General features: G+C 33.5%; 3 protein-coding genes across 3 annotated transcripts in view; all 3 read left to right on the top strand.

The window, feature by feature from the left end:
* Positions 6,264-16,640, top strand: LOC18600767 (probable phospholipid-transporting ATPase 8). Its single transcript, XM_018119859.1, has 11 exons — positions 6,264-7,779; positions 8,806-10,139; positions 10,937-11,047; positions 11,157-11,436; positions 11,678-11,766; positions 11,844-11,952; positions 12,029-12,247; positions 12,360-12,485; positions 14,532-14,630; positions 14,938-15,129; positions 15,750-16,640. The coding sequence occupies exons 1-11, from the start codon at positions 7,381-7,383 to the stop codon at positions 16,383-16,385; spliced, it is 3,594 nt and encodes a 1,197-aa protein (XP_017975348.1). The 5' UTR covers positions 6,264-7,380; the 3' UTR covers positions 16,386-16,640.
* On the top strand, positions 19,406-20,497 carry LOC18600765. Its single transcript, XM_018118786.1, has one exon. It carries the CDS (start codon positions 19,523-19,525, stop codon positions 20,315-20,317), a length of 795 nt encoding a protein of 264 aa, XP_017974275.1. The 5' UTR covers positions 19,406-19,522; the 3' UTR covers positions 20,318-20,497.
* Positions 23,157-24,213, top strand: part of LOC18600764 (phosphoglucan phosphatase LSF1, chloroplastic) — a 5,268-nt gene continuing 4,211 nt past the window's right edge. Inside the window, exons 1-2 of the mRNA XM_007031416.2 lie at positions 23,157-23,503; positions 23,597-23,703. Of these exons, the coding sequence (XP_007031478.2) occupies positions 23,246-23,503; positions 23,597-23,703 (365 nt within the window). The 5' untranslated portion in view covers positions 23,157-23,245. The remainder of the gene's footprint in view (positions 23,504-23,596; positions 23,704-24,213) is intronic.

The raw sequence follows: 24,213 nt of genomic DNA, 5'->3' as shown, positions 1-24,213 counted from the left end.
AAGCAAAAATATATCACTCAACTTTCTAATTAGAGTGCAAATATTACAGCTTTTGCACTACTAAATAAAGTTAACTATAATTTAATTTTCTACCTTATTTATCAATTTACATTCTAATTACATCATTAATAATAATAATAATAATAATTTATGAGTTCTCTTTGTAAATTAATTTAATTTTTTTTAATCACAGACTCGTACTTTCAATTTAAAAAATGTCTAATAAATGGAGCTGAAGTGGAATCATATGATCGATGCGATAAAACTGAAGGTTTTTACGGTGAGCTTGAGCATACTGAATCCTACCTACCCTTAAATACAAGGACACTGTAGGTGTAAAACTTCAACTTAGCCATGCATCCGACAGACAGCTATGACTATGAATAAAAACACCTCCCCAGATTTGTTCTCAAAGTCTGCATATCTATTTGCATTTCTTTATTACTCTTTTGCCAATCAATCAATGAAGTACAAATCATTCGCCCCAAATATAGGAAAAGAAATAGCTCAATTTGGACGTCAACTCAGCAAGTTTTGTTCTACTATTCCCCCCCAAAGGGGCAGGGCAGCCCTTCGGTTTTAGGGTTGGCAACTTTGCTGCCCTTGTCAATCTGTTTTTTTTTTTTTTTGAAGTCATTGTCATCCTCAAAATGGCTTCAATAATTCTCTTTAATTATACATTGGTTGGCTTCTAATTGCAATCTCTGCCCATATTCCCATTGCTGCTTTCACCCTGATACAAATTCAGATGAACAAGTTGAGATTTAGTCATACACGCCGTTTCTTCCAGGTAGGCAATGTCACTGTTGTTTCACATGCCACATTAACTTTTTTCCTTATCACAAGCATCTTCCTTTCATGGCAGAAGAAAGTCATTGTTCATCTTTTTCTTTATTGCTAGCCATATCTGGGCTACCGTATCTACTTACCAGCTCGTCCAGATTGAATTCATTTTCATTGTACCTGAACCTTTTATCAGTGCATTTCATCTGCCATGAACTGTGACTTGTGAGAGCAAGATTTTCCTTTTTTTTTTTTTCAAAGGAAAAGGGGAGTGGGTTTTGAATCAAATTCATAGTATTGGAGCTGTAGCTTTAGTGGGTTGATCATCCTATCCAACTTGAACAAAAAGAGCAGGGGCAGGCTTGGGCTGGTACTCGTAGGCCCATCAAAACCTGAGTAAAGAGAATCTAAGCATAGTAAATTGTAGTCTCAAACATGTTGGCTGCAGGTGCAGGCTGATGAGAAGAAGGAAGGATATGAATTTGGTGTCAAATGAAATCCGGGCACGTGGAGATGTAGGTGGACAAAGCACATGAGTTTAAAGACTTTGGGTGGCCAGAGTTGACACATAGCAGGGCCTTAGCTGAGGGCTGGGGGGGGCCGGACGTCCTCCTTCCCCTAGCAAGCTTAAGAACCAGGACACTAAACACATCCAGGACAGGTCTCCCCTACAAATTACCTACCCTACAATTGGACTCCCAAGGACTTGCAATAAAGGCCGTTTGACAGCCTCCTCCTTTATTTATTTTTCATGTCAATCTGTCACTCATATGAAATCATCAAATCAATGTTTAATAAGTTATTGTCCTTACAAGGCAGGAAAATATTTTGTCACCTGCTGCTGGCTGTTGTTCCAAGCTTAGCTAGCCTGGCCTAAATAAATGGGCCACAACGGGTTTGAGCTTCCCAAACCTTGTCTAGCCTAAGCTGTTCATGGCCTCAATGAATTTTCCATATGAAGTTTTCTATCGAAAAGTTAGATATGATAATTTTAAGTACGATACGAGAAAATACGAGTTAAATAAATTTTAAGTTTACCCTTAACGTATTTCGTGTCTAATCTTATTTGATACATTAAGATGCGAAAACAAACACGTTTAAATATGTTTACTTAATCGTTTTATCGTACTTAAATGTGTATACGTGTTTAAACGTGTATACATGACACGTTTATTAACTTATTAAATATTAATAGTTAAAAATTATTTTAACTTTATATAAATAATTTTTAATAATTATTTGATGTGTATTTTAACCTTATATATGATAATGAATTTTATGTATGTTATTTATATTAAATTTTATTATATTTGATGTTATTATTATTATTTGTTTGTTATAATTATTTTTATAATTATAGATTTTAAATTTAAATAATAATTTTTTTAATTATAAATATTTATATTTAATCGTGTTAATTATATTAAACGTGTTAATCGTGTTAAATGTATTATTAATCGTGTCGTATCGTATATTGACACATTTAATAAACGTGTAAAACGTGTTAATCGTGTCGTGTCGTGTTACACGTGTATTAAACATATACGTGTACGTATTTTAAATTTAAGACACAAATATTAAACGTGTCGTGTTCGTATTTAGTCTTAACGTGTTTCGTATCTAAACGTGTCTGACACGTTTAAGATACGAAAATATGAATTACCAGGTTTACGTAAGGTTACGATTCTAAGCAAACTTCTTCAAATGTAGAGACATGGCTTTCACTTCTTTCCACCGTATCTTGGGATCAAAGAAATATATAAGATACATGCATGCATACGTCCATATATATATATGTACATACATATCACATATTACACATGTATAGGTAAGTGAAAAGAACTTGTCTGTAGTGGATTTCTCTAGTTTTTTCTTTTCTAATTTTTGGTAGGGCTGCGAGACTTTGCCACCTTTCGTTGACCATAATGATGTAAAAAGCATGAATGCGGCATGAAATATTGAAACAGACATGGGCACGAAAGCTGTTGTAGTGGAAATGAAGCAAATTTCCCCTCAAAGTTATGGATCACCTACCCTTGATAATTTCATTATGTTTTTGATAAGATTAGGACCTTTGAATTTCTTCTTTGATTACGACATTGTTAGTGAACAAATAAAACTTGTTTTATGAATCTCAAATTCAAATTAGTAAGAGATGAAATGAGTTTTAAATTTATAAGTGTAAATCTTTTACCACTTAATAAACATATATTTTTTGTTGAAAATCCGAACTCATAACAAGTTTCATCAAAGATTATTGAACGAGAACATTGTACAATTAAGTAGGATAAAATAATACGAATTTCACACTAATAAAAACTTTCATGTGGATCATCTTGCTCTCGATAGCTATAACTCATCTTTTATTTTTTTCTTTCATTAGATATATTTTATAAGTTACGAATAAATTGGGTATCAACCCTAAATGAAACATTTTTCTCTCCGAAATGAATCAAAATATGTTAGGGTTTTTGGTTTAGCAATGAATCTGTATATAAATTGATGTGTCTAAACTATTAGGTGTAAAAGGCAATGAATGCATCTTCCCTTCGTAGGGAAGGTATAAATGGCTTTGCAAGAAAAGAACCTCCTTTTTGTGTGTGTCACGTTTTTTGCCCAAAACTACGAAAACGTTTTTGGAGACTTCAAATTCACATATACCTTTGGGCAAATCTAAGATCCCTAAGCCTTTTTCTTTTTGTTTTTTTTGGGAATTTTTTTATGGTTTGATTAGTGAGGACACCCCATGCATGCCTGATTAATTGACTCTTAAGTTATCTATTTTGTAATCACCTTTTTATATGAAATTTGTAAATAAATAAGAAGAAAGAATCGAACTCAACTTTTTCATATTACCTTTATCCATTTTTTTATTTTAATTAAGCAAATTGAAAATTTTGTCCTATAATCACATACGATAATTTCTTTTTGACTTATCATCCTTTAGTTAATTCAAAAAAAAAGAAAAGAGGAAAATAGACCCATCTTCCTTTAGAAAATGAATGAAAAAGAAAGAAGCTCCATGCCACCATAAGCCCCATCAATAACAACCTTGTCAAGGAAGGTGAAGACTTTTGCAAGCTTTGGACTTTTCTTTTTCTTTTCGTACGTGAGTTAAAAAAGGTAATTTTCCCTTTGCTTTTTCCTTATAAGAAAAATTATACATTCGAATCTTATTAATAATATCTGATTGACTCTCGAACCACAATTGACGTGAACTGATTCTCGACCGACTGGGCTAAAGAAAAAGGGGAAAGAAACAAGTGAGAAATAGTGAGCAATCAATTTTTCCAACATAACAAACAAGGCAAAGGTGGGGGGAAGAAGAAGACTTTTGGGACAAAAAGAGTGGTGATGGGTCATGAGCTTGCATTGGCAAATTGCATGGCATCATGTCAAAAGGATGTAAATGTTTTGTTTGCGGAAGGCTAAAAACAACAATTTCCAATCATTTCAGTTGCACGTGGCACCTGCATGTTAAATCATGTTATCGTTTACTTGTACAGTGCTAGTACAAAAATTCATGGTCCCCTCCCACGGTTCCCTGTCTTGTCCCAGAAACGACTAGGAGTCCTCCTGTCCTAAAACCACGCTGGGTTTAAGTCCATGGGGGGCTTTCCAACACCCTCGTCCTTTTTCTTTGCCTCTCCACGCTTTACGCCCGCCACATCAAACTTTTCTTGCTCTTTCTATATTCATAATTTACTTCCCCTCCTATCTTCTTAAAATCCCAACCTCAGATTTTTTTAAATTAAAATTTTAAATTTTAAAATAAAATATCTCAATTCTTTAAATTTTAATTAAAATTTTAAATAACCTCATTAATTTAAAAAATAAACACCCTACTTCAAAAATATAAATACTATTAACAAAAATTAAGAAAATATTAAAATAAATATATTTTATTATTAATTTAAAAATTATTATTGTATTTTAAATTTTTTTAAAAAAAGGAGCACTGACGAAAAGGAGCTCCAGTGTTCCCCATCTTGAAATTTTTTTATTAATAAAAAAATAATAAATTATATAATAATAATTTTAAAAATTAATCAAGAATAAAATTATTTTTTTATCTTTATCACGTTAATAAATTAACAAAAATACTAACAATTGAGTAACGGCTTGGGTTACTTGTCCAATANAAAATTTTATATAAATGTTCATTTTGAAAACTAATGTAATTTTCGTGTCATTTCGAATAAAAACTTAAAAAGTAAAAATATTTTATCTTAAATTTTAAAATTAAGTGTTTTATTAAAAATTTACACGAAATTTTACAGATCGATTTAATCATTAGAGTAAGTTTGGATAAAGAGAGGCGCATAATTAACAGAATATTATTTATTATTTTATGTTACGTGATATTAACGTGATATGTTGATATATCATAACAGATACTAATTTGACATGATAATATAATCACATGATATATTTTACTTTTCGAGTCAACATTATATCAAATTAAGAGAGTTAAAAGAAAATTGTGCAGTTAAAATAGTTATTTAGCTTAAATATATTGAATTGATGGTAAAATTAGGAAAGATGGAAGATAATGTTTAGAATTTGGACGTTAAAAACACGTGACATTGAAAGTTACGTGTGCATTTTATTCATTTATTTAGAATTTATGATAATTTTGTATGATTTTCTTTGTCCTCAAAGGGTTACACAAATCACAAAGTGGGATTCGTTTTGAAAGTGACATTTATGCTACTTTGTGGTTACAAAGTTCTTTGATTAAGGTAATCACAATCTTATATGATCACTAATCAATTCTAGTTAAAAGGGCTAATCATTTTTCAAAAATGAAATTATTTGACATAATATATTCCTTCCGTCTTTTTATTTTTTTATTTTTTTGGGATGTTTTTTAATAAAGTCTTTTTTCCCCTTTTTTATATGTCTAATATTTTGTTTTCATATTAATTTTTTATTTACATTTTTATATTACAAATATATCAGAAATCTATATTATAAAAAAATTTCAACGTTTAATATAAATACATAAAAAACCAAAACTTTATCTTAATCTCTGCGAAAGTAAAAAAAAAAAAAAACTAGAAAAAAAAGAATGAATAAAATATATATTTAATTAAGGTCACGAATTTGAACAATGAAATTCAAGTGAATCTTATACATTAAAATACAAAAAAAATTTGTTTTTTAAAAATTTAACCTTTAATAAAATATTCACAAGCAATCAAATTCCAGGTGAGTTATCTTAGACTAAATGTATAATTTTTAATGGTTTCCCAACTAGTGTCATGAGGATTAAGGACATGAGCCAAGTTTTCTATTTCAGGAAAAAATTATATTATTTAATTAGTACTGTTGGTTACTTATAGTTTAATAAATTTAAGTATATTAAATTTTAACCTATAGTTGTAGTATGTGACAGAAAATTGGAGTATTTAATAGAAAAAGAAATTTGGGACCATTTGGAAAACATAGCGAAACCTTTCTCACCAAAGTTGAATGACAAAAGACATGAAATGTGCATTATTATTGTCTCTTCCTTTAACCCTTTCTCTGCCAGCATTAATTCTTCAAAGTCCAAAAGCAAAAATGAAAATGAAAATCTGAGTCCACTCAGAGTACAGATTGGTGATAGGGTACAAAGAATCATTCATCAACAATTTCATCACCCACTCTTGTGACTGTTCATCTCCTGAAACCAATCATCCACGTGTAAGGATTTCACTTTGCCACCTCATGATGGGAAAATCTAATCTCAGTTTCCTTTGACTTCACCGTGGGGGGAGTTTACAGCTTGTGTGGAATGTTATTGCAAAGATGATACTGAGAAACAGGTGGCTGAACTGTAATTTAACCTGGGTTTTCTTTCTTTTTTTTTTCTTGTTTTTTGGTGTATGTTTGTGTGTGTGTGTGTATAAGGCAATGATCCCATGCCGTACCATCTATGTTAAAGTTGTCATAGTTAGTTCTTGCTTATAAAAGCGGCAAAGCTAACTACTCGTTGTTTCTCTCACTAATGCAAAGCTCCTCACTTTTTTTAATCTTGTCTTTCTCACACTCCTTTTAAAGTTTGCAACTTTCAGACAAGAAGGAAGAGATCTCTGGAACTTCAACTGAAAGTAAGGAATTTTTTTTTTCTGAAACGGTTGATAAAAGAACTTGTTGGTGGCATGAGGATTTTTTTTTAAGACAATTTCATTTGTTGGGTTGTCTTAAATTGTTGAGTTAAGGTTAGACATATGGGCTTTTCATTTTTTTTTTATGAAAGTCGAGCTTTTTATGCTAGTTCATGCACTTTCTGTGTTTTGCTTTGGCTAAGAAATCTAAGCATTCAAAGCTCATGTGGGCACAAAGATAGGAATTTATAGTTACTGGGTTGGTTTTTGCTTCTGTTTTGGTGAATTTGAATGGATTGGAGGGTGCTTACTGTTGATATTGTGATATAAAGGGGATTTTTTGGTTAAGAAGAGGAAGGTTCTGGCTTTTTCTTTTCTTTTTTCTATGTAGTCAACTAGTGGTTAAGTTGGAAGATTAATGTGGTTGATAATTGTGAGGGAAGTCTGAGAGGTTTGGTTTTGTGATTTTATTGGCAAGGAGAGAAACCCCATTTGGTTTTAAGCCATGGAGATGACTAGAGTAAGGAAAAGAAGTATACATTTAAGCAAACTTTACTCATTGGCGTGTTTTCGACCTACGCCTACAGATGAACATGCCCAAATAGGGCAAAAAGGGTACTCAAGAGTGGTGTATTGCAATGAACCTGATTGTCAAGAGCAAATTCGTCTTAATTATAGGGGAAATTATGTGTCCACTACCAAGTATACAGCAGTTAATTTTATCCCAAAGTCTTTGTTTGAGCAGTTTAGGAGAGTTGCAAATATATACTTTCTTGTTGCAGCTTGTGTTTCGTTTAGTCCATTGGCACCATATTCAGCACCTAGCCTTCTTGTACCCCTGATTGTGGTGATTGGAGCTACAATGGCCAAAGAAGGTGTGGAAGATTGGAGGCGAAGACTGCAGGTGATGCTTGAATTTCTTCTTCTCCTTTCAGTGCTTGCTTCTGGCTTTGTGCTTCAAACTCCCCCTTCGTCCCTCCTCTTTTGTTTTAACCATTTGCTTTCTGTACTGCTAGTTGGTTTCCTAATGCAAATACTTTAGGTTGAAATTGGACTCTTTATATTTTCAGCAAAAAAAAAAAGAAGAACAAGAAGAACAAGAAGAAAGAAATGGACTTGTATTGAGTGAAAGTAACTTTAATAGGAATAACTTCAAACTAAAACATGAGTTTAATGAATAGGAGAAATCATGCTGTTAACTAAGTCAGAAATTTCACAATTTTACCTGTAAATCTGCAAGCTTTGCATCACATGGCATGCCATCAAAATTTATGACTAAGGTCCTGGTAGTTATGTTGTTCCTGTAGAGCAGCAACTATTTATGATAATCATGCTGTTTTATTGTCACGATAAATTTTAATTTGTATCTTCACGTTAATAGTGAGAAGATGACTGCTGTCCTGTACTTTGCTCTTTACATCTTTCCAAAATAGATGCACAATGATTGATTTAACTGCTTTAATTCAACACCTATAATGACTTTGTTGATCGGTATAAATTCTAAACCTTTGTAAGCGAACAAACTCATTTTATGCTTGGGCAAAAGAATAATAAGATAATAAACTCTTTTTATGTAGGGATTGGTGCAGCTTTAATTTTTCTTAATTATATGATGTCGCTAAGCTATAATCTTGAAACTGGTTATGGTTTATATTGCTGGTTTCTGAAAGAACTTTATTTAGCTTCATGTTGGAGTTATTTTAGATGCAATTTTTCATTTCAGATTGCTCACAGAGTGAAATGTAATTTCTTCATGTTTTTATTGGCCCTCTGTCCTTATTGGTTCTTGAGATGTACTGTTTTGCTTGCTGCAGTCTTGCTCAAGCTTGGCTTGTCCAAACCCCTTCCTCTTCACAGGGTGCTCTTCCTTCTAACAAATTTCCCTTTGAATTTATGTAAGATATCTAAATTTGCTTTTACATGGTTTCAGGATGTAGAGGCAAACAATCGAAAGGTTGAAGTTTATGATAAAAGAAGTTGTTCTTTCAGAGAAAGCAAATGGAAGAATCTTCGTGTTGGTGACCTTGTAAAGGTGCATAAGGATGAATATTTCCCAGCTGATATACTCTTACTTTCTTCTAGCTATGAAGATGGTGTTTGTTATGTTGACACAATGAACCTTGATGGAGAGACTAATTTAAAGTTGAAGCATGCCCTAGAGGTAACATCCTCCCTGCATGATGCAGAGATGCTTAAGGAATTTAGAGCGGTGATCAAGTGTGAGGACCCAAATGAACATCTTTATTCTTTTGTTGGAACATTGCACTATGATTGTCAACAGTACCCACTTGCCCTACAGCAGATCCTTTTGAGAGATTCTAAACTGAAAAATACTGATTATATCTATGGTGTGGTTATTTTCACTGGACATGACACAAAAGTAATGCAGAATGCTACAGATCCTCCTTCCAAGAGGACTAAGATTGAGAGGAGGATGGATAAGATAGTGTATGTCCTTTTCAGTACTCTGATTTTGGTATCATTTATAGGATCTCTGTTTTTTGGAATTGAAACTAAAAAGGATATTAGTGGTGCTAATTATAGAAGGTGGTATCTTCGATCAGATAAAACAACTGTATTCTATGACCCCAGAAGAGCATCATTGTCTGGATTTTTTCATTTCTTGACAGGCCTTATGTTGTATGGATATTTGATACCAATATCCTTGTATGTTTCCATTGAGATTGTCAAGGTTTTACAAAGTATTTTCATTAACCAAGATCGGGCTATGTATGATGAGGAAACAGATAGGCCAGCACATGCACGGACATCTAATTTGAATGAGGAACTTGGTCAGGTCTCTACTATACTCTCTGACAAAACAGGAACTTTGACATGTAATTCAATGGAGTTTGTGAAATGCTCCATAGCTGGTACTGCTTATGGTCGTGGCATGACAGAGGTAGAAATTGCCCTGGCACGGAAAAGAGGTGAGAGATTGCCTGAACCAATGCCTATCGATGATGTTGACTCAGGAACATCTGTTAAGGGTTTCAACTTCAGAGATGAACGCATTATGAATGGGCAATGGGTGAAGGAACCTCATTCAGATGTTATTCAGAAGTTCTTTCGGGTCTTAGCAACTTGCCATACAGCTGTTCCTGAAAAAATAGAATCTGGTGAGATTGTTTATGAAGCTGAGTCACCAGATGAAGCAGCCTTTGTCATTGCTGCAAAAGAGGTTGGTTTTCAGTTTTTCGTAAGGAATCAAACCAGCATAAAATTGCATGAATTAGATCTCGTCAGTGGGAAAAGTGTTGAAAGGTAATCTTTTTGGACCCTTTTACATCATGTTCTTAGTCTTTTATGGTCTCTATCAATCATATCTAGGACAAAACAAGTTTTGTGGCTTCATTAATGTATTCATGCACTAGTCCCTGGCAGTTTTAGCAAAGGTTTTGATTAGTTACTTTCACTAACTTTTTGTATAAATTTAAATCAACTGCTATACAAGGCAGCAATGAAAAGACCTTTCTTTTTTTTTTCAAAGCACTGGTCTTTTTGTGCAAACAATAGATATCCCTTTTGCTAGTGAAGCTGCATTATTTTCAGTTTTGCTCATCCTTTTTTCCTCTGAATATAGGTGCTTTAAAATGCAGCTTGATGGTGAAAATAACACTATTAATCTTTCTGCTACATTATAATTGTAACATAGGTGTATAGTGTTGTATATATATTTTTTATGTGCGATATTTTATTATATGTAGAAGTCTTGTTGGTGGCCATTATTGTACAGATAGGGAAAAAAGTGAAAGATTTTATTTCTCTCTGTTTTTTGGCCTCTGTGGAGGAAAGGAATCAGGTAAGAGTTTACAGGGAAAATTACTCCTGTCAAGGCTCTTGTATTCTTGGTTTCACACACTCCCATCATGTAATCCTATTAGAAGATAGCTAAAAGGCTGCTGGCTCCAGTATCTAAAGTTGGGTACTTAAAGGGAAGCAGCTGCTTACTTACTATATGCAAAATCTGTTGTTCTTATGATGCTACTCTTATTTTTTTCCCCATTTGTTGTGAAATTCAGTCCACATTGCATGTGAATTAATAAGTTTCTACATTTCAGGGTATACAAGCTTCTTCATGTGTTGGAGTTCAGTAGTGCTCGCAAAAGGATGTCTGTAATTGTAAGGAACCCAGAGAACCAGTTGTTGCTCCTTGCTAAGGGTGCGGACAGGTCAGAACTGAGAACCAGATATCCTCATTCAGATATATTGTGGTAGAATTTTATGGAGTTCTAAAATAGATCAGTTGATGTGTATTTTCATTTGTCACTACGCATTCAGTGTGATATTTGAAAGGCTTGCAAAGCATGGGCGGGCGTTTGAGGCGCAGACCAAGGAGCACATTGACAGATATTCTGAGGCGGGATTACGAACCTTGGCAATTGCATATCGTGAGCTTGATGATGATGATGAGTATAGATTATGGGAAGAGGAATTTATGAAAGCCAAAACTTATTTAACTGCTGATCAAGATGTTTTAGTGGATGAGTTGGCTGACAGAATTGAAAGGGATTTAATTCTTCTGGGTGCCACAGCTGTTGAAGATAAACTACAAAAGGGGGTCAGTAATTTCATTAGTTCATAATGTGTAGCAACCATTATTTTAATAATTCCTAGTGAAACTTCTGAATCCTGACCTATCTCAATACTTCTAACATGTACCATCTTATTGATGTTATATTGTAATATCGATAATATCTTAACAAAGAAAATAAGTGGCCAATTGTGTATGTAAATCAGTTTATTTTCTTTTTAAATTACCCAATGGTTTCTATAAACCACTATATTTCTCTGGCATGTAGGTCCCTGACTGTATTGACAAGCTTGCAAAAGCTAGAATCAGAATATGGGTCTTGACAGGCGACAAGAAGGGAACTGCTATCAATATTGGGTATTGTGACAAGTTGAATCAAACTTATCATCTATACTTTAGTGAACATAAATGTTATAAATATTATATTTCTACAGGTATGCATGCAGTCTACTAAGACATGGAATGAAACAGATTGTGATTACGCTAGAGTCACCTGAAATTGAAGCCTTGGAGAAACGTGGGGATAAGGAGGCCACTGCAAAGGTATAGACTACATCATTCTAAAGTGATGTTAATGCAGTCCTTATTGTGGGAAGTCTGAATCTATTATTATTATTAGGCTTCTCTTGCAAGTGTAGCACAGCAAATATGTGATGGAAAATCTCAAGTAGCTAGAGAACTTTTAACTAGAGAACCTCCAGCTGAGTTTGGTTTGATTATTGATGGCAAGTCCTTGACTTTTGCTCTGGACAAGAGTCTGGTAAACCGCTTCATGGATCTAGCAATGGATTGTGCTACTGTTATATGCTGTCGCTCTTCTCCCAAGCAAAAGGCTCTTGTAAGTATCATGATTAGGGGAATCAAGTACACTATGGGAGTTTTATAAAGATTATTAGGCTCTGTTGTTACTGACATGGAAATAATCTGATAGAATTCTAGAAGATATGCAGGTTACAAGGCAGGTCAAATCCGTAACAAGTAAAACAACACTAGCAATTGGTGATGGGGCAAATGATGTTGGCATGCTTCAAGAGGCTGATATTGGAGTTGGCATCAGTGGCGTTGAAGGGATGCAGGTAAAAATATGTTCTTCATTTCTGTAGTTTTCTCTTATAATATGTACATTTGTCATTTCTGTTTTCAGGATTAGGTTGGAGCGTATTTCCTTGTGAGATGCTACTCTTAGTTCGTGTTAGCTGTTAATGGTCTCTGATTAGATTTCTTGCATGTCTTTTGAAATATAAAATGCCTCACATATTCACAATGTGTAGCTTTGAATTTTCTATCTTCTTTGCCTTATATTGACATGTTTTCTTTAGAAAAAAACAAACATATTACCCCTTGCATTGCCACTGAAATATAATGTTGAGGGATAGACTTTTGAAATTATTTATCAAAATAATAAATAAAATTATATATTTTGTTGATTTATTGTACAAAAATTAAAATATCAAAATTTGTTTGTGGTTTTTGGCAATAATTAAATTTAGAAGTCAATTAACAAAATTAACTGTATTTATACTATACTTCAAACAAAAAAATATATATATGATAATTGCAATTTTAAGTTTTCATTTTAACTATAGTTAACAAATTGTACTCATTAAGGTATTACTTTGACTCAACTTATAAATAATTATAAATAGTTAACAAATTAATTGGTCATTGTAGTTTGGCATACACATTTGGAAAATTATTAGAACATCATTACATACTTACATTTTTCATAGTGTTAGCTCTTTAAATTTACAAATTAACTCTCGCGATTCATAAATCACACTTTTAACTTTTAAATCAACTATTTAATTGCATCTTCACTAAAACTTTTGACCAAATCAAGTTATTGAGTATATTATAGAGCACTAAAGTCATTTAATTAATATAGGAATTTAGTTTATAAACGTGCATAAACAATTATGATTTGGTTTTCTGTTTAAAGTCAAGTACTATTAAAAAGCTTCATGGAATAAAGAAAACTAACTTCTTGTTATTTAGAATAATATTATCAACTTGGTAAAAAGAGAATGACAAAAAGGACATGTCAACTAAAAAAATTTTGAACACACTGTTACTGAACTAGAGAAAGGGGGAAGAAAATGGACTGCAAATATATGGAAAGGGCCCAAAACAGGGCCTGTCAAAAAGAAAAGTTCTTGGCCATTGAACCCTTGTTTATAAAATACTCTAATAATATTTGCTGCCAGCTTCTGATGGAAGACTATTGCCAAAGTAGTTGGGCATGCTTTTTTTTGGTGTAGGTTTAAAAAACATGGCCTTAGTTATTTTGGTTTTATTTGTTTGCATTTCATTGCTAAAGTGGGCTTTAGTTATGACCTTTCCAATTAGGGTTTGAAAGTGCTCATAGAAACATTATCTTTTGCAAACTTGTCTGTTATCTTTTACAGATTAGGGTTTTGAGATGATTAGTTAAGAGTTAGTGAATAGGACCATACTAAAGCAAATACTGAAAGCCAAATCATATGATGATCTCCTTTCTCAAGATGTGTCCATTATTGGTTTTTGATGTGCCTAGGCATGAAGTGATTTTTACTACCGATCATCTTATCAGCATCAGCTTGGCTCTTGCCTTCTTCCATTGTAGTTACCTTGTTTTGTGGCTGATGCTTGATAGTTCATCCATTTTATAGGAACAATTGAATGATTTGATAAGATTTGTGGCTTTCTATGCTTTACCTCTTTGAGGGGAAGAATGAACTCGAACTTTATAAATTTGTTAAGATGGGTGGTGACAATTGACAACCATTTGCTGCTTGATTAAGATTTTCTTGACAATCATCAGAAGAGGTGGTAGTTAAGAATGAAGGAGAGAGACAGATATATGTGTTTGTCCTCTCTATTTGATTTTGATTTCTCCATTCATATACCATTTCTCTTGACTGTTACTTTTGAGAATTGAATTTCTGCTTCCTCCATAAGGACTTCACATATTTTTGTTTCTTCTTTTTTTTTCCTTTTTGGCAAACATATTTTTGCTTTTTGAAAAGCTTTGCTATTACTTTTTCTTTAGATCATGGTCTGTTGAACTACTTTTCAAAATTCAAGCTATATAACTGTGATTGTCTGCTTTCCGATTTACTTTTAATACCTACTATGATTTGCAGGCTGTGATGGCAAGTGATTTTTCAATAGGTCAATTTCGTTTTCTGGAACGTTTATTATTGGTGCATGGTCATTGGTGTTACAGGCGAATAGCAATGATGGTAAAACTGTTCTGTCCTGTTTCTCCTATCTGTCCAGAATTAACCTGAGATACACCTATGATTTTGATATCTCAAGATCCGAGAATGATAATTTTTGTTGTGGTTTATTACCTTTTACTCAATCTATATTTCTGTGTTAGCTCTAGATTATCTTCTTCAAATTGGTGTTCATTCCTTGAAAGGAGAATGAGATCTTAAACAAATTGTTTGGTGATCTCTTCCAATTTTTGGGGGACAGATTAGGCAAATGTTTAACAAAATGAATCATCCATGCTTACATCAAGATTCTATTTTCTGGTCACTGCAGATATGTTACTTTTTCTACAAGAACATCACTTTTGGATTTACACTGTTTTGGTTTGAGGCCTACGCTTCTTTCTCTGGCCAGCCTGCTTATAACGATTGGTACATGTCATGCTACAATGTTTTCTTCACTTCACTGCCAGTAATCGCTCTTGGTGTTTTTGATCAGGATGTTTCAGCCAGACTTTGCCTCAAGGTAAACAATTCTTTATGTTAATTCTTTATACCTTGAAGATTTGATACATATCAACAATAAGAAAGGAATTTGGGCGCTTAAAAAAGAGCGAGATGGGACATTCAGTGAGAGGCAACCCTAACTGGGTTTTAACCATCAAACCTTTTACCTGTTAAGGAACTGATACCGTGAAGGAGTTATATTGTGGAAGGAAAGGGTCCTCCCACCTCTTGTCATTCCTCCTGCTTAAGCTTATTGCCAGTCCTGTTAAAATTTCACTTCTCTTGTGTACCGAGTTATGAAGTTGCAAAATGTTGTTAGTTTTCCTCATCATTATGGCCATTGTTGTTGTCAACATTTAAACCCCAATTTTGTTTCTGAAATATGCTTTTATGCATGAGAAATATAAAACTATGCTGCTAATCTGTTGACTCAAAATTGCTCCGGGTCTCAGATAAATTTGGTACACTTGCAAGAACACTTGGCATGTCAAATGAATGCAATTCTTAAATCTTAACTATTTGTATTAAATGGGATGTTATAGTTGCAACTTCACTCCAAAGTAGCAACTTGTTTATCAGTGTTCTCAATGGCTACCTCCTGTGTACACAAACTTAGGATAACATTCTTTTTCTTTGCAGCATCCTTTATTATACCAAGAGGGTGTGCAGGACATCCTCTTCAACTGGCTCCGCATACTTGGCTGGATGTTTAATGGAGTTCTTAGTTCCATAATCATATTCTTCTTAACCACCAACTTGATAACTGGTCAGGCATTCCGAAGAGATGGTCAAGTTGCTGATTACGCAGTTCTTGGGGTGACAATGTATACTTGTGTAGTGTGGGCAGTAAATTGCCAAATGGCACTTTCGATCAATTACTTCACATGGATCCAGCACCTGTTCATCTGGGGAAGCATTGCCTTATGGTATATATTCTTGATGGTTTATGGTTCACTCCCGCCTACATTATCTACAACAGCATACAAGGTTCTTGTGGAAGCTTGTGCTCCAAGCGTTCTATATTGGATCACCACCCTTCTTGTTGTTATTTCCACACTACTACCTCTATTTTCCTATAGGGCTTTTCAGATTCGGTTTCGACCAATGGAGCATGATAGAATACAAATACTACGGTCAGAAGGCTTGGAACAGGAACACGATACAGCACAAAGACTTTCAGAAAGCCCAGAAAGCCCAGAGACCCGAATTTCTAGTGACTTGATTAGCATCAGAATAGATAATCTAAAGGCAAGTCCAAGGCGAAAGAACTCATGACACTGGTACAGGGCTGACTTTGATATGGGTAGGGTTCTTTTTTCTCTGTATATGTTACGGTAGGTCTAGAGGAGAGCATGAACATGGAATTGCTTCTGCTCAACTCCACGTGTAGATTACGCATGTAAATCTGATTTATGAAGTCGTGTTTATCCATGCCTATGCTTCAAACTTACTGATCTCACAGATATGTAATTTATTCTTTTCATAAGCTTGTCTGAATTTTGAATGTGCAATGAAGGTGATGCGTACTTCAACTTTCCTGACAACCAAAAATCAATTGCAAGTGAAACCATAGTTGATTTCATATGAGGACGCTGAAAGTCCATGGTTAGTGTTCTCAAATTCCCTGACATGGAACAGGGGAGCATTTTCTTACTGAGAAGCTTTCAAGCAATGCATTTATAAAGTAAACCCACCCCTTCCCTTGCATGTGTTAATTATCTTCTTCAAATCAATGAATGTATACTGATAAGAGAAAGAGCTTTGTGTTTCAAAGTGTCTATGGGAAAGCATCTCATATCCTCTTCTAAGAGGTGGCCCATCAGCTCTCATTCTCCTCTAACCTTCCATTGAAGGGAAGAACTCTACACAACTGTCCCCCATTCATCTCTTTTGATGTATTGCTTGAGCAGCATGAATGATATGACAGTTCCTTGTCAAGGCTTTGGTGGAAGTAAGTATCATTCCCACCACTATAATCTGCAGGATAGATTTCTCATGGATAGGGTTCCTAGTGCATGCACCCAGTTTTCTCTCAGAACTCACATCTTGACGAAGACCTATCCCCATCAAGCCACCGAAAATGAGACAAATCCTTAATTTTCACGCACAACCATGAACCATGAACCATGCCAAACATACTAGTCGAGTGGTAGCTATCCAATTGACTTGAGTCTATATATTGCAAAAAACGTTATAGGGAAAGCTTTCCTGGAATTTAATAATTAAATTAACAGTTAACAACACAACCGGTTAGTTCTGGTCTAAGGGTAGTTGCCATAATCCTTCCATATTCTTGAGAAGCAAGGTCAAATCTAAGTCACTGCGGCTAGAACAACACATCCTAATATTCAATAGGCTTAGGCAGGTGGGGCCGTTAATCTGTAACATCATTAGAATTCTGAGCCACTGGAAGGCTAACGCAGCAGCTTATTGAATGCAATTCCTAATTCTGTTTCCGCCTTCTTTCTGTCATTGAATAACAGACCCCTACGTTTGGGATTCTTGGATTTCTGATAGTAATTATATTTATTTAATTAAAATATTATTTATTATTTTTATATTTATTTATTATTCAAGTTATGTTGGTATAAAACATAAAAAATTATCATATAACCATATAAAATATTTTGTTCACTATTGATTATGACATATCAAAATAACATATGATATAAAAAATGATAAGTGATGTATTGATTAATGATAATTAATCAATAATTGGTCATAAATATCTAATTTGATTTAAAATAAAAATGTAAAATTTTAATTAAATATAATAAAAAAATAAAATTTATTTAAATATTTTTAAATAATTCAAGATTTTTTTTAAATATTATGTCTTTACATATTGATTATAACAAGTAAATAACCTTAAATTCAATGAGATCTCATTTTGTTATTTTCTGAGATGTTTGTGAGAATAAACAATAAGACTAACAAAGCTTTATTCGCATGATCTTCACATAGAAAACATAGTGAACCACGGCGTAAATTAATGGTTCATGTAGGTCAGCAATTAGGTGTGCATTAATATGTAAATAAAATAGAAAGTGGTTCCCCACTCTTTTATTAATCACTCTTAACAATCTTTAGCATAATTATACTTTTTAATGTAACATTCATCTTAACCTAAGTTTCAAATAAATACTTCCAACTTGTCTTTGCTTATTAAACAAGGGTTTTTTCCCCCTCAGATTTCTCAATCAACGTCATCCCTTTGCTGTTTCCTTTGGTCCATGATCTGCCTTCTAGAAAGTCTATGGTTTTGTATTTATTTCTTTTTATTTTAATTTTAATTTTCTAGAACAGACAAATACCTTATTTCATGTCTGTTTGGTTGCCTTTTTCAAAGAATGTTCATGGCTGGCAAATGAGAATTAGGCTATATTTTAAACTATTATGATCTGAAAAGCTGGGATTTGAATCCTCCCCATTATGAAACCTTTTCATATTCATTAGCCAATGCAAAAACCTTATTTTAAGTATCCAATCTTATTGTATAAAATAAAATAAAATAAAATAAAGTACTACGACTTGATTAATATATGTATATTTATCTTATAAGCTTAAGTCTCCAAATTAGAAAATTTCAAATAATTTTTTATATTTTTATTTTGTATTAAATAAATTTTATTATTTAATTAATGTATCATAAAATATATATTTAATTAAATAAAGATTATTGTAACCAAGGAATGATGACGTTATCAATTTAAACACATGAAAGTATTTTCTAAAATTAAGAGATTTGTCTCTTAAGCTTTTTATTTATGCAATTACACCCATAAATGGAAGCATCTAATCAATTATTAATCCGTAAGCATAACACGGATCTTCTCTTAATTTGGAATTCTTTCCATTAAATGTTGTTTTGTACCTTTTTTTCTAAGGAAAAAGAAAAAAAATTATTATTCCTTAAGAGCTAAAAGTTTATAAATGCTAAAATCAGAAGAGTTTCTAATTAGTAATCCACGTAAAAAAAAAGTTTAACATTTAGAGTTCGAATTTGAGTTTATTCAGTTTAATTTTAAAATTTTTAATTATTATTTAAATTACAACTAAACAAACAAACACAAAATTAGATGGTGAGAGCATCGTTTTATATTTGAAGCCCAACATAGATATTAATTTTGGTGTGAGTCTTGCCATCTAAACTCAAGTCTTAACACCAAACATGACATAAACACCATCTACCAAACACAAATATCTCACACGTGTGAGCCCACCTCATCACACGTGGTAAAACAATAAAAAAGGCCAAGTTTCAAGATTGTTTACCACTTATTTTAACCTTTTTTTTTTTTTTAATTTGCTTTGTTTCTCGACTATAAATAGATTCACACGCTTCTCAAGAACACTTCAAATAAATTGAAATCCCTTCTGCTTACCTCTCTTTCTTTTTACCGACGATTCAAATGCAGAACGACACCTCGGAGTTATCGTTTTGTCCTAGCTTTAACTGCTACTCCGACGACAAGAAACTGGTTGATATCGCTGCTAAAGTTACCCGAGACTTCAAAAGCGACGATGTTTTGGACGATGAAGAATTCGAGTTCTTTAATCTCTGGGAGAATACTGATCAAACCTCATCGTTTCCAATCTTCAATCGCGATCTCTTGTTGAACGGCGAGGAGGAGAAAGGTGGTGACGATGACGACGCGGAAGAGGCTATTCGGATTCCGTTGAGGGATCTGTTCATCGGCGACGGAGATCTTCCTTCTTCGTCATCGTCGTCGGAGGCGGATGAGCTCGAAGGAGTGCCAACAGGAACGTACTGTGTTTGGACACCGAAGCAATCAGCGGAATCGTCGCCGAACAGGTGTAAGAAGAGTAGGTCCACGGGATCGTGTTCGAAACGGTGGCGATTAAAGGATTTGCTTAAGAGAAGCAACAGCGACGGCAAAGTCTCGTCTTCGTCTTCGTCCTTGTCCTTGCCCTCGTTTTTGAATTTTGAGAAGAATTCGACGGGGAAAAAGCATGAAGAGAAGTTAAGTGAGAAAACAGCGACGACGAAGAAGAAAGCCCAAGGTGAAGTTCAGGCGAAGAAGACAAAGAGAGTCGAAAAACTGTCGGCGCATGAAGCTTTTTACGTCAGAAATAAGGCGTCGAAGGAAGGAGATAAACGGCGGTCGTATTTGCCGTACAGGCAGGACCTGGTTGGCATTTTTGCTAATGTTCATGGTTTAGGTAGAACCTTTCCTCCTTTCTAAGAAAAAAAACTGAAATTTTTTTTTTAAAAAAAGGAGAGAAATAATCAGAACACCTGTAAGTCTAGAGTTAAATTCTCAAAATCGACAATTCATATTGGAAAATGTATCTGTAAAAAGGAAAAAAAGTTGATAGTATTAGAGTGTAAATAGTGAAGAAATTAATTATTTAGTTTTTTTGTTTGTTCTCGTTCTTCTTTCGGCCCAAGCTAAAAAATTGAATGATTTTATCATTATTTTTATTATTAATAATAAGATCCGTATGGAGCAGATCTTGAATTTTATTATTATTATTATTATTATTAATTATGATTCAAAATGTATGTGAGTGTATGACGCATGCAATTAGGAGATTAATGGGTTTTTTTTATAATATATAATAAGTATATAGTTTTAGTTGATTTTATTGTTCCATTGTTTTAGCCTATGCTTGCAAAAAAAAGAAAGTATGAATGGTTGATACAAAGTTCGGGGTGGCAACAACTTCTTTTTGAATGCCTTGTAATTTTCATTAAAAATAAGTTAATTTGTTAGTGTAATTTAATGCTACATACTTACAACAAGTACAAACTATATATGTGACTTTTCATTGTGTGATTCCACTTGTATATTAACATATGGGTTTTGGATAATTGGATGTGAACTGAAAATATTCAAAGATGGCTTTACTTTATTAAAGATTCAAGTTGTCATCTAGAAGCTGGTACTTGAGACGATAGAAATTAATAAAAATCTCATTATCCTAACAACTTTGGGGGTGGAAATTGATAGATTACATCACTTAGAAATTCTAGAAATTAAAAGCCCTTGTGGTCCAGGCTCTGGCTTTTGGAGTGTGAGAAAAATAATAAAATTGTCGTTATTTTTAGGCGGAGGTAGCCGCCACCCATTTTTAATTTTTAATTTTTATTTCAAGATCCATAAACTTATATAATTATCTTTTTTAACTAGTTTGTTCACAATTTCATTTCAAGTTTGACAACTTCAATCATTTTGTATGACCTCTTTCATCAAAAACAAAAACAGAGAATTAATGAGTGAACCCCCAAAATCAACATCAAGGTCAAACTTAAATGTCATGTTCTAATTCTTAGTAGGTGAAACATAGTAGTATAGAATTTGGTATAGGATATTTAGAAAGCTATATTTAAACCAATTAATAGTTGAATAAGTAAACGGTTCATTGTCGTTGAAGTGGTAAGGATGAAGCAAGGACATGAAGTTAGTACAATTTACTTGTAAAGACTTTTAGGATCTAATTATAATGCCATAAATGCTACGAAGGCAAAGTGAGTGAAGGTCCTGAATTTTGGTTGAGCTTCCCAGCTTCCAAATTCGAAGGTAGAGCACTAATTAGTAATTACCATGAAGTGGGCTCTTAAAAGGAGATATGAGCTGAAAATGGGGTGGTCCTGTGTCCAGTAAGGTCGCAGCCTTTTCCTCATAGCCTTTCCCGATCACCGAATGAGTCCAACTGCCATCATAACTTCTTGTCATTGTCTTTAGAAAAAATTTCCGCTCCACGTTGCACTGACATAGGAAAATGTGAAAAGAAAAAGTAGTCATTCTTTTGTATCCCTTCCTTTTTTATCTCTTCAGATAAGTGGGAAAGTGAAGAAATTCAAGTGCAGAATCATACCTTTTTTTAATTTTAATTTTTGAAGTTTATTCACGGCTATTCATTGTCAAATCCTTTGGGTAACTTTCCTTTTAGGCCGGTGCCTAGCTGGATTCCTCAAGAAAATCAGGCACTATTATTTTATGAACTAATCCTATTTCTGGCTGCCGGACTGTAAAGCGATTTTATAAATTATAATAAATTAATATATCACTAATCTTGACCCTTGTTAATTTATTTATATTATTGTAATCTAACAAAATCCGAGCTGCCAATTTTCACACCAATTCCTCCACCCATCCCCCTTTTGTTTTTCTTTGTTTGGAACTTTTGACATTTTTTTTTCTTTAATAGGAAATAGAAGCCCCATGGGCTGTGGCTTTTATCTTTGGAGCATAAGCCTTTTGGTTTTGGGACCAAAATCTGGCATTGACAATGGTGAAGATATTTAATGCTGAGGCTTCTTGAAAACACCCCCCACCATCTAATTATTGCACATTTATTTAATGTACCGGACGATTGCTTTTGATCCGAAATGCATGGATCATGCTTTTGCCAATTGTGCGCTACAATTATCAAATAATAAAAACATTTTCATTTTACTATTGTGATTAACAACAGTTTGATAATTATTAATTATAAAAATTTATTTTATTTAAAATAAATATACACAAGTTTAATTAAATATAAAAAAATTAAATTTATTTAAATAATTTAAATTGTTTTAAATATTATGTCATCTATAATCTTCTTTAATTTGACATGTAATGAAATAAAAAATGCGTAAGTTCGAATTATGCCAACCATTGGAGGGAGCAGGTTATACATATTAGTATTTTTCATGTTTACTTATTTGTTTTTATATATAGTTAATATTTCAAAACATTAATTTCCAAGACAAATTATCATATTTAATTCCAATAAAAATATCATGTAAACTCATGCATAAAATGTTTGATATTTCATTTCCCACGCATCAATTTCTTCAAGTTGCCTTCAATTATTTGAGGGAAAAATGTTCTCAAATAACCGTCACTGTACAAAGTACTTTACTTAGCAGACGTGTCAGTCAATGATTGGATATACGTCCTCCTCCAAACGACCTCCAAAATTCAACAGATTTTCTTATCGCATGAAAGGAAAAATCTTTCCCACGTGGCAGCTTTAACGTATAAAAGTTAGAAGACCCTCATGCAACCGGGCCCCATATTCCGCCACGTGGACCACGGGTTTCTTACCCGATCTCTCTGGATTTTCTTTCTTTTCCTCCTCCATCTCTTCAATCACCATTTCGTTTTTCCTTCTCCGGAACGATGTCGTTTCCGATGCAACTCTTCAGTTGCAGAGCAGCTCTCGATCTTCGCAGCAGAGATTCGAGCTTCATCAATGGAGTTTCGGTTAAAGCGACGAGGTCGAACAAAAAGCAGCTCAAGGTTTTAGCAATGTCGAGTGAAAACTCGTCGTTGAAGATGAACTTGAACGAGTATATGGTTACTCTACAGAAACCGCTCGGCATTCGTTTCGGCTTATCCGTCGATGGCAAAATCTTTGTTCATGCTCTCAAACGAGGAGTAATGCAATTATCGGTTAATTTAGCGTCGATTTTCTTAATGAACAATCAGTTATTTAAGTTTAATTTTTTATATGATAAATTGTTTTTGCAGAGTAATGCGGAGAAATCAAGAATAATTATGGTAGGAGACACGTTAAAGAAGGCGAGCGATTCGTCTGGTGGAAGATTTATTGAGATAAAGAACTTCGGCGATGCTCAGTAAGAAATTTTCTATTTGCTAGTGTATTTTAATCTTTTTTGCAACCTTTTTATGGTTTTTTTTAAAGCTTAGTTATCAGTTGTTAAGCTTTTGTTAACAACTAAATATGCAAAACTTTATTTGAAAGCTAACATGTTTTCTGCCAATTATACAAATGCAGAGTATTATTTTTAGGAAATCGCAGTGAAACCACTGAAATCATCTCTTTAGTGTTAGTAAATTACAACTATGAACTTTGGTTAACAAAGCTGAATAAAGATCAGATGACTAATTTGTTTAAATCATGATGTAGTGTTCTATTCGCTCATAGCTTTGTTGATTTCAAGTTGAACTACGTTTTAAAACTTTCAAGTTCTAATACCCTTTAACTGTTGGTGTTTGGCTCAGAAAAATCTTGCTACGGACTTTAAATTATGTTACTGAGGACTTGAGATAGCTATTGCATGTCCAACTAGTTTCATATTCGAGGCAAACGTAGCTGGAGGGGGGGGGGGGGGGGGGGGGGGGGG

This window comes from Theobroma cacao, chromosome 4, assembly GCF_000208745.1.
Source record: "Theobroma cacao cultivar B97-61/B2 chromosome 4, Criollo_cocoa_genome_V2, whole genome shotgun sequence".
NCBI classification, from domain to species: Eukaryota; Viridiplantae; Streptophyta; class Magnoliopsida; order Malvales; family Malvaceae; genus Theobroma; species Theobroma cacao.
Note: the sequence above shows the minus strand (reverse complement) of the source record. Positions and strands in the feature narration are given on the sequence as shown.

Excerpts from the sequence above, each read along its gene's own strand:
- LOC18600767 (XM_018119859.1), top strand. The coding sequence starts at position 7,381 with ATGGAGATGACTAGAGTAAGGAAAAGAAGTATACATTTAAGCAAACTT. Across the intron at positions 11,437-11,677 it reads AAGATAAACTACAAAAGGGG|GTCCCTGACTGTATTGACAA; the intron begins GTCAGTAATTTC and ends TCTGGCATGTAG. Across the intron at positions 11,953-12,028 it reads ATAAGGAGGCCACTGCAAAG|GCTTCTCTTGCAAGTGTAGC; the intron begins GTATAGACTACA and ends TATTATTATTAG.
- LOC18600765 (XM_018118786.1), top strand. The coding sequence starts at position 19,523 with ATGCAGAACGACACCTCGGAGTTATCGTTTTGTCCTAGCTTTAACTGC.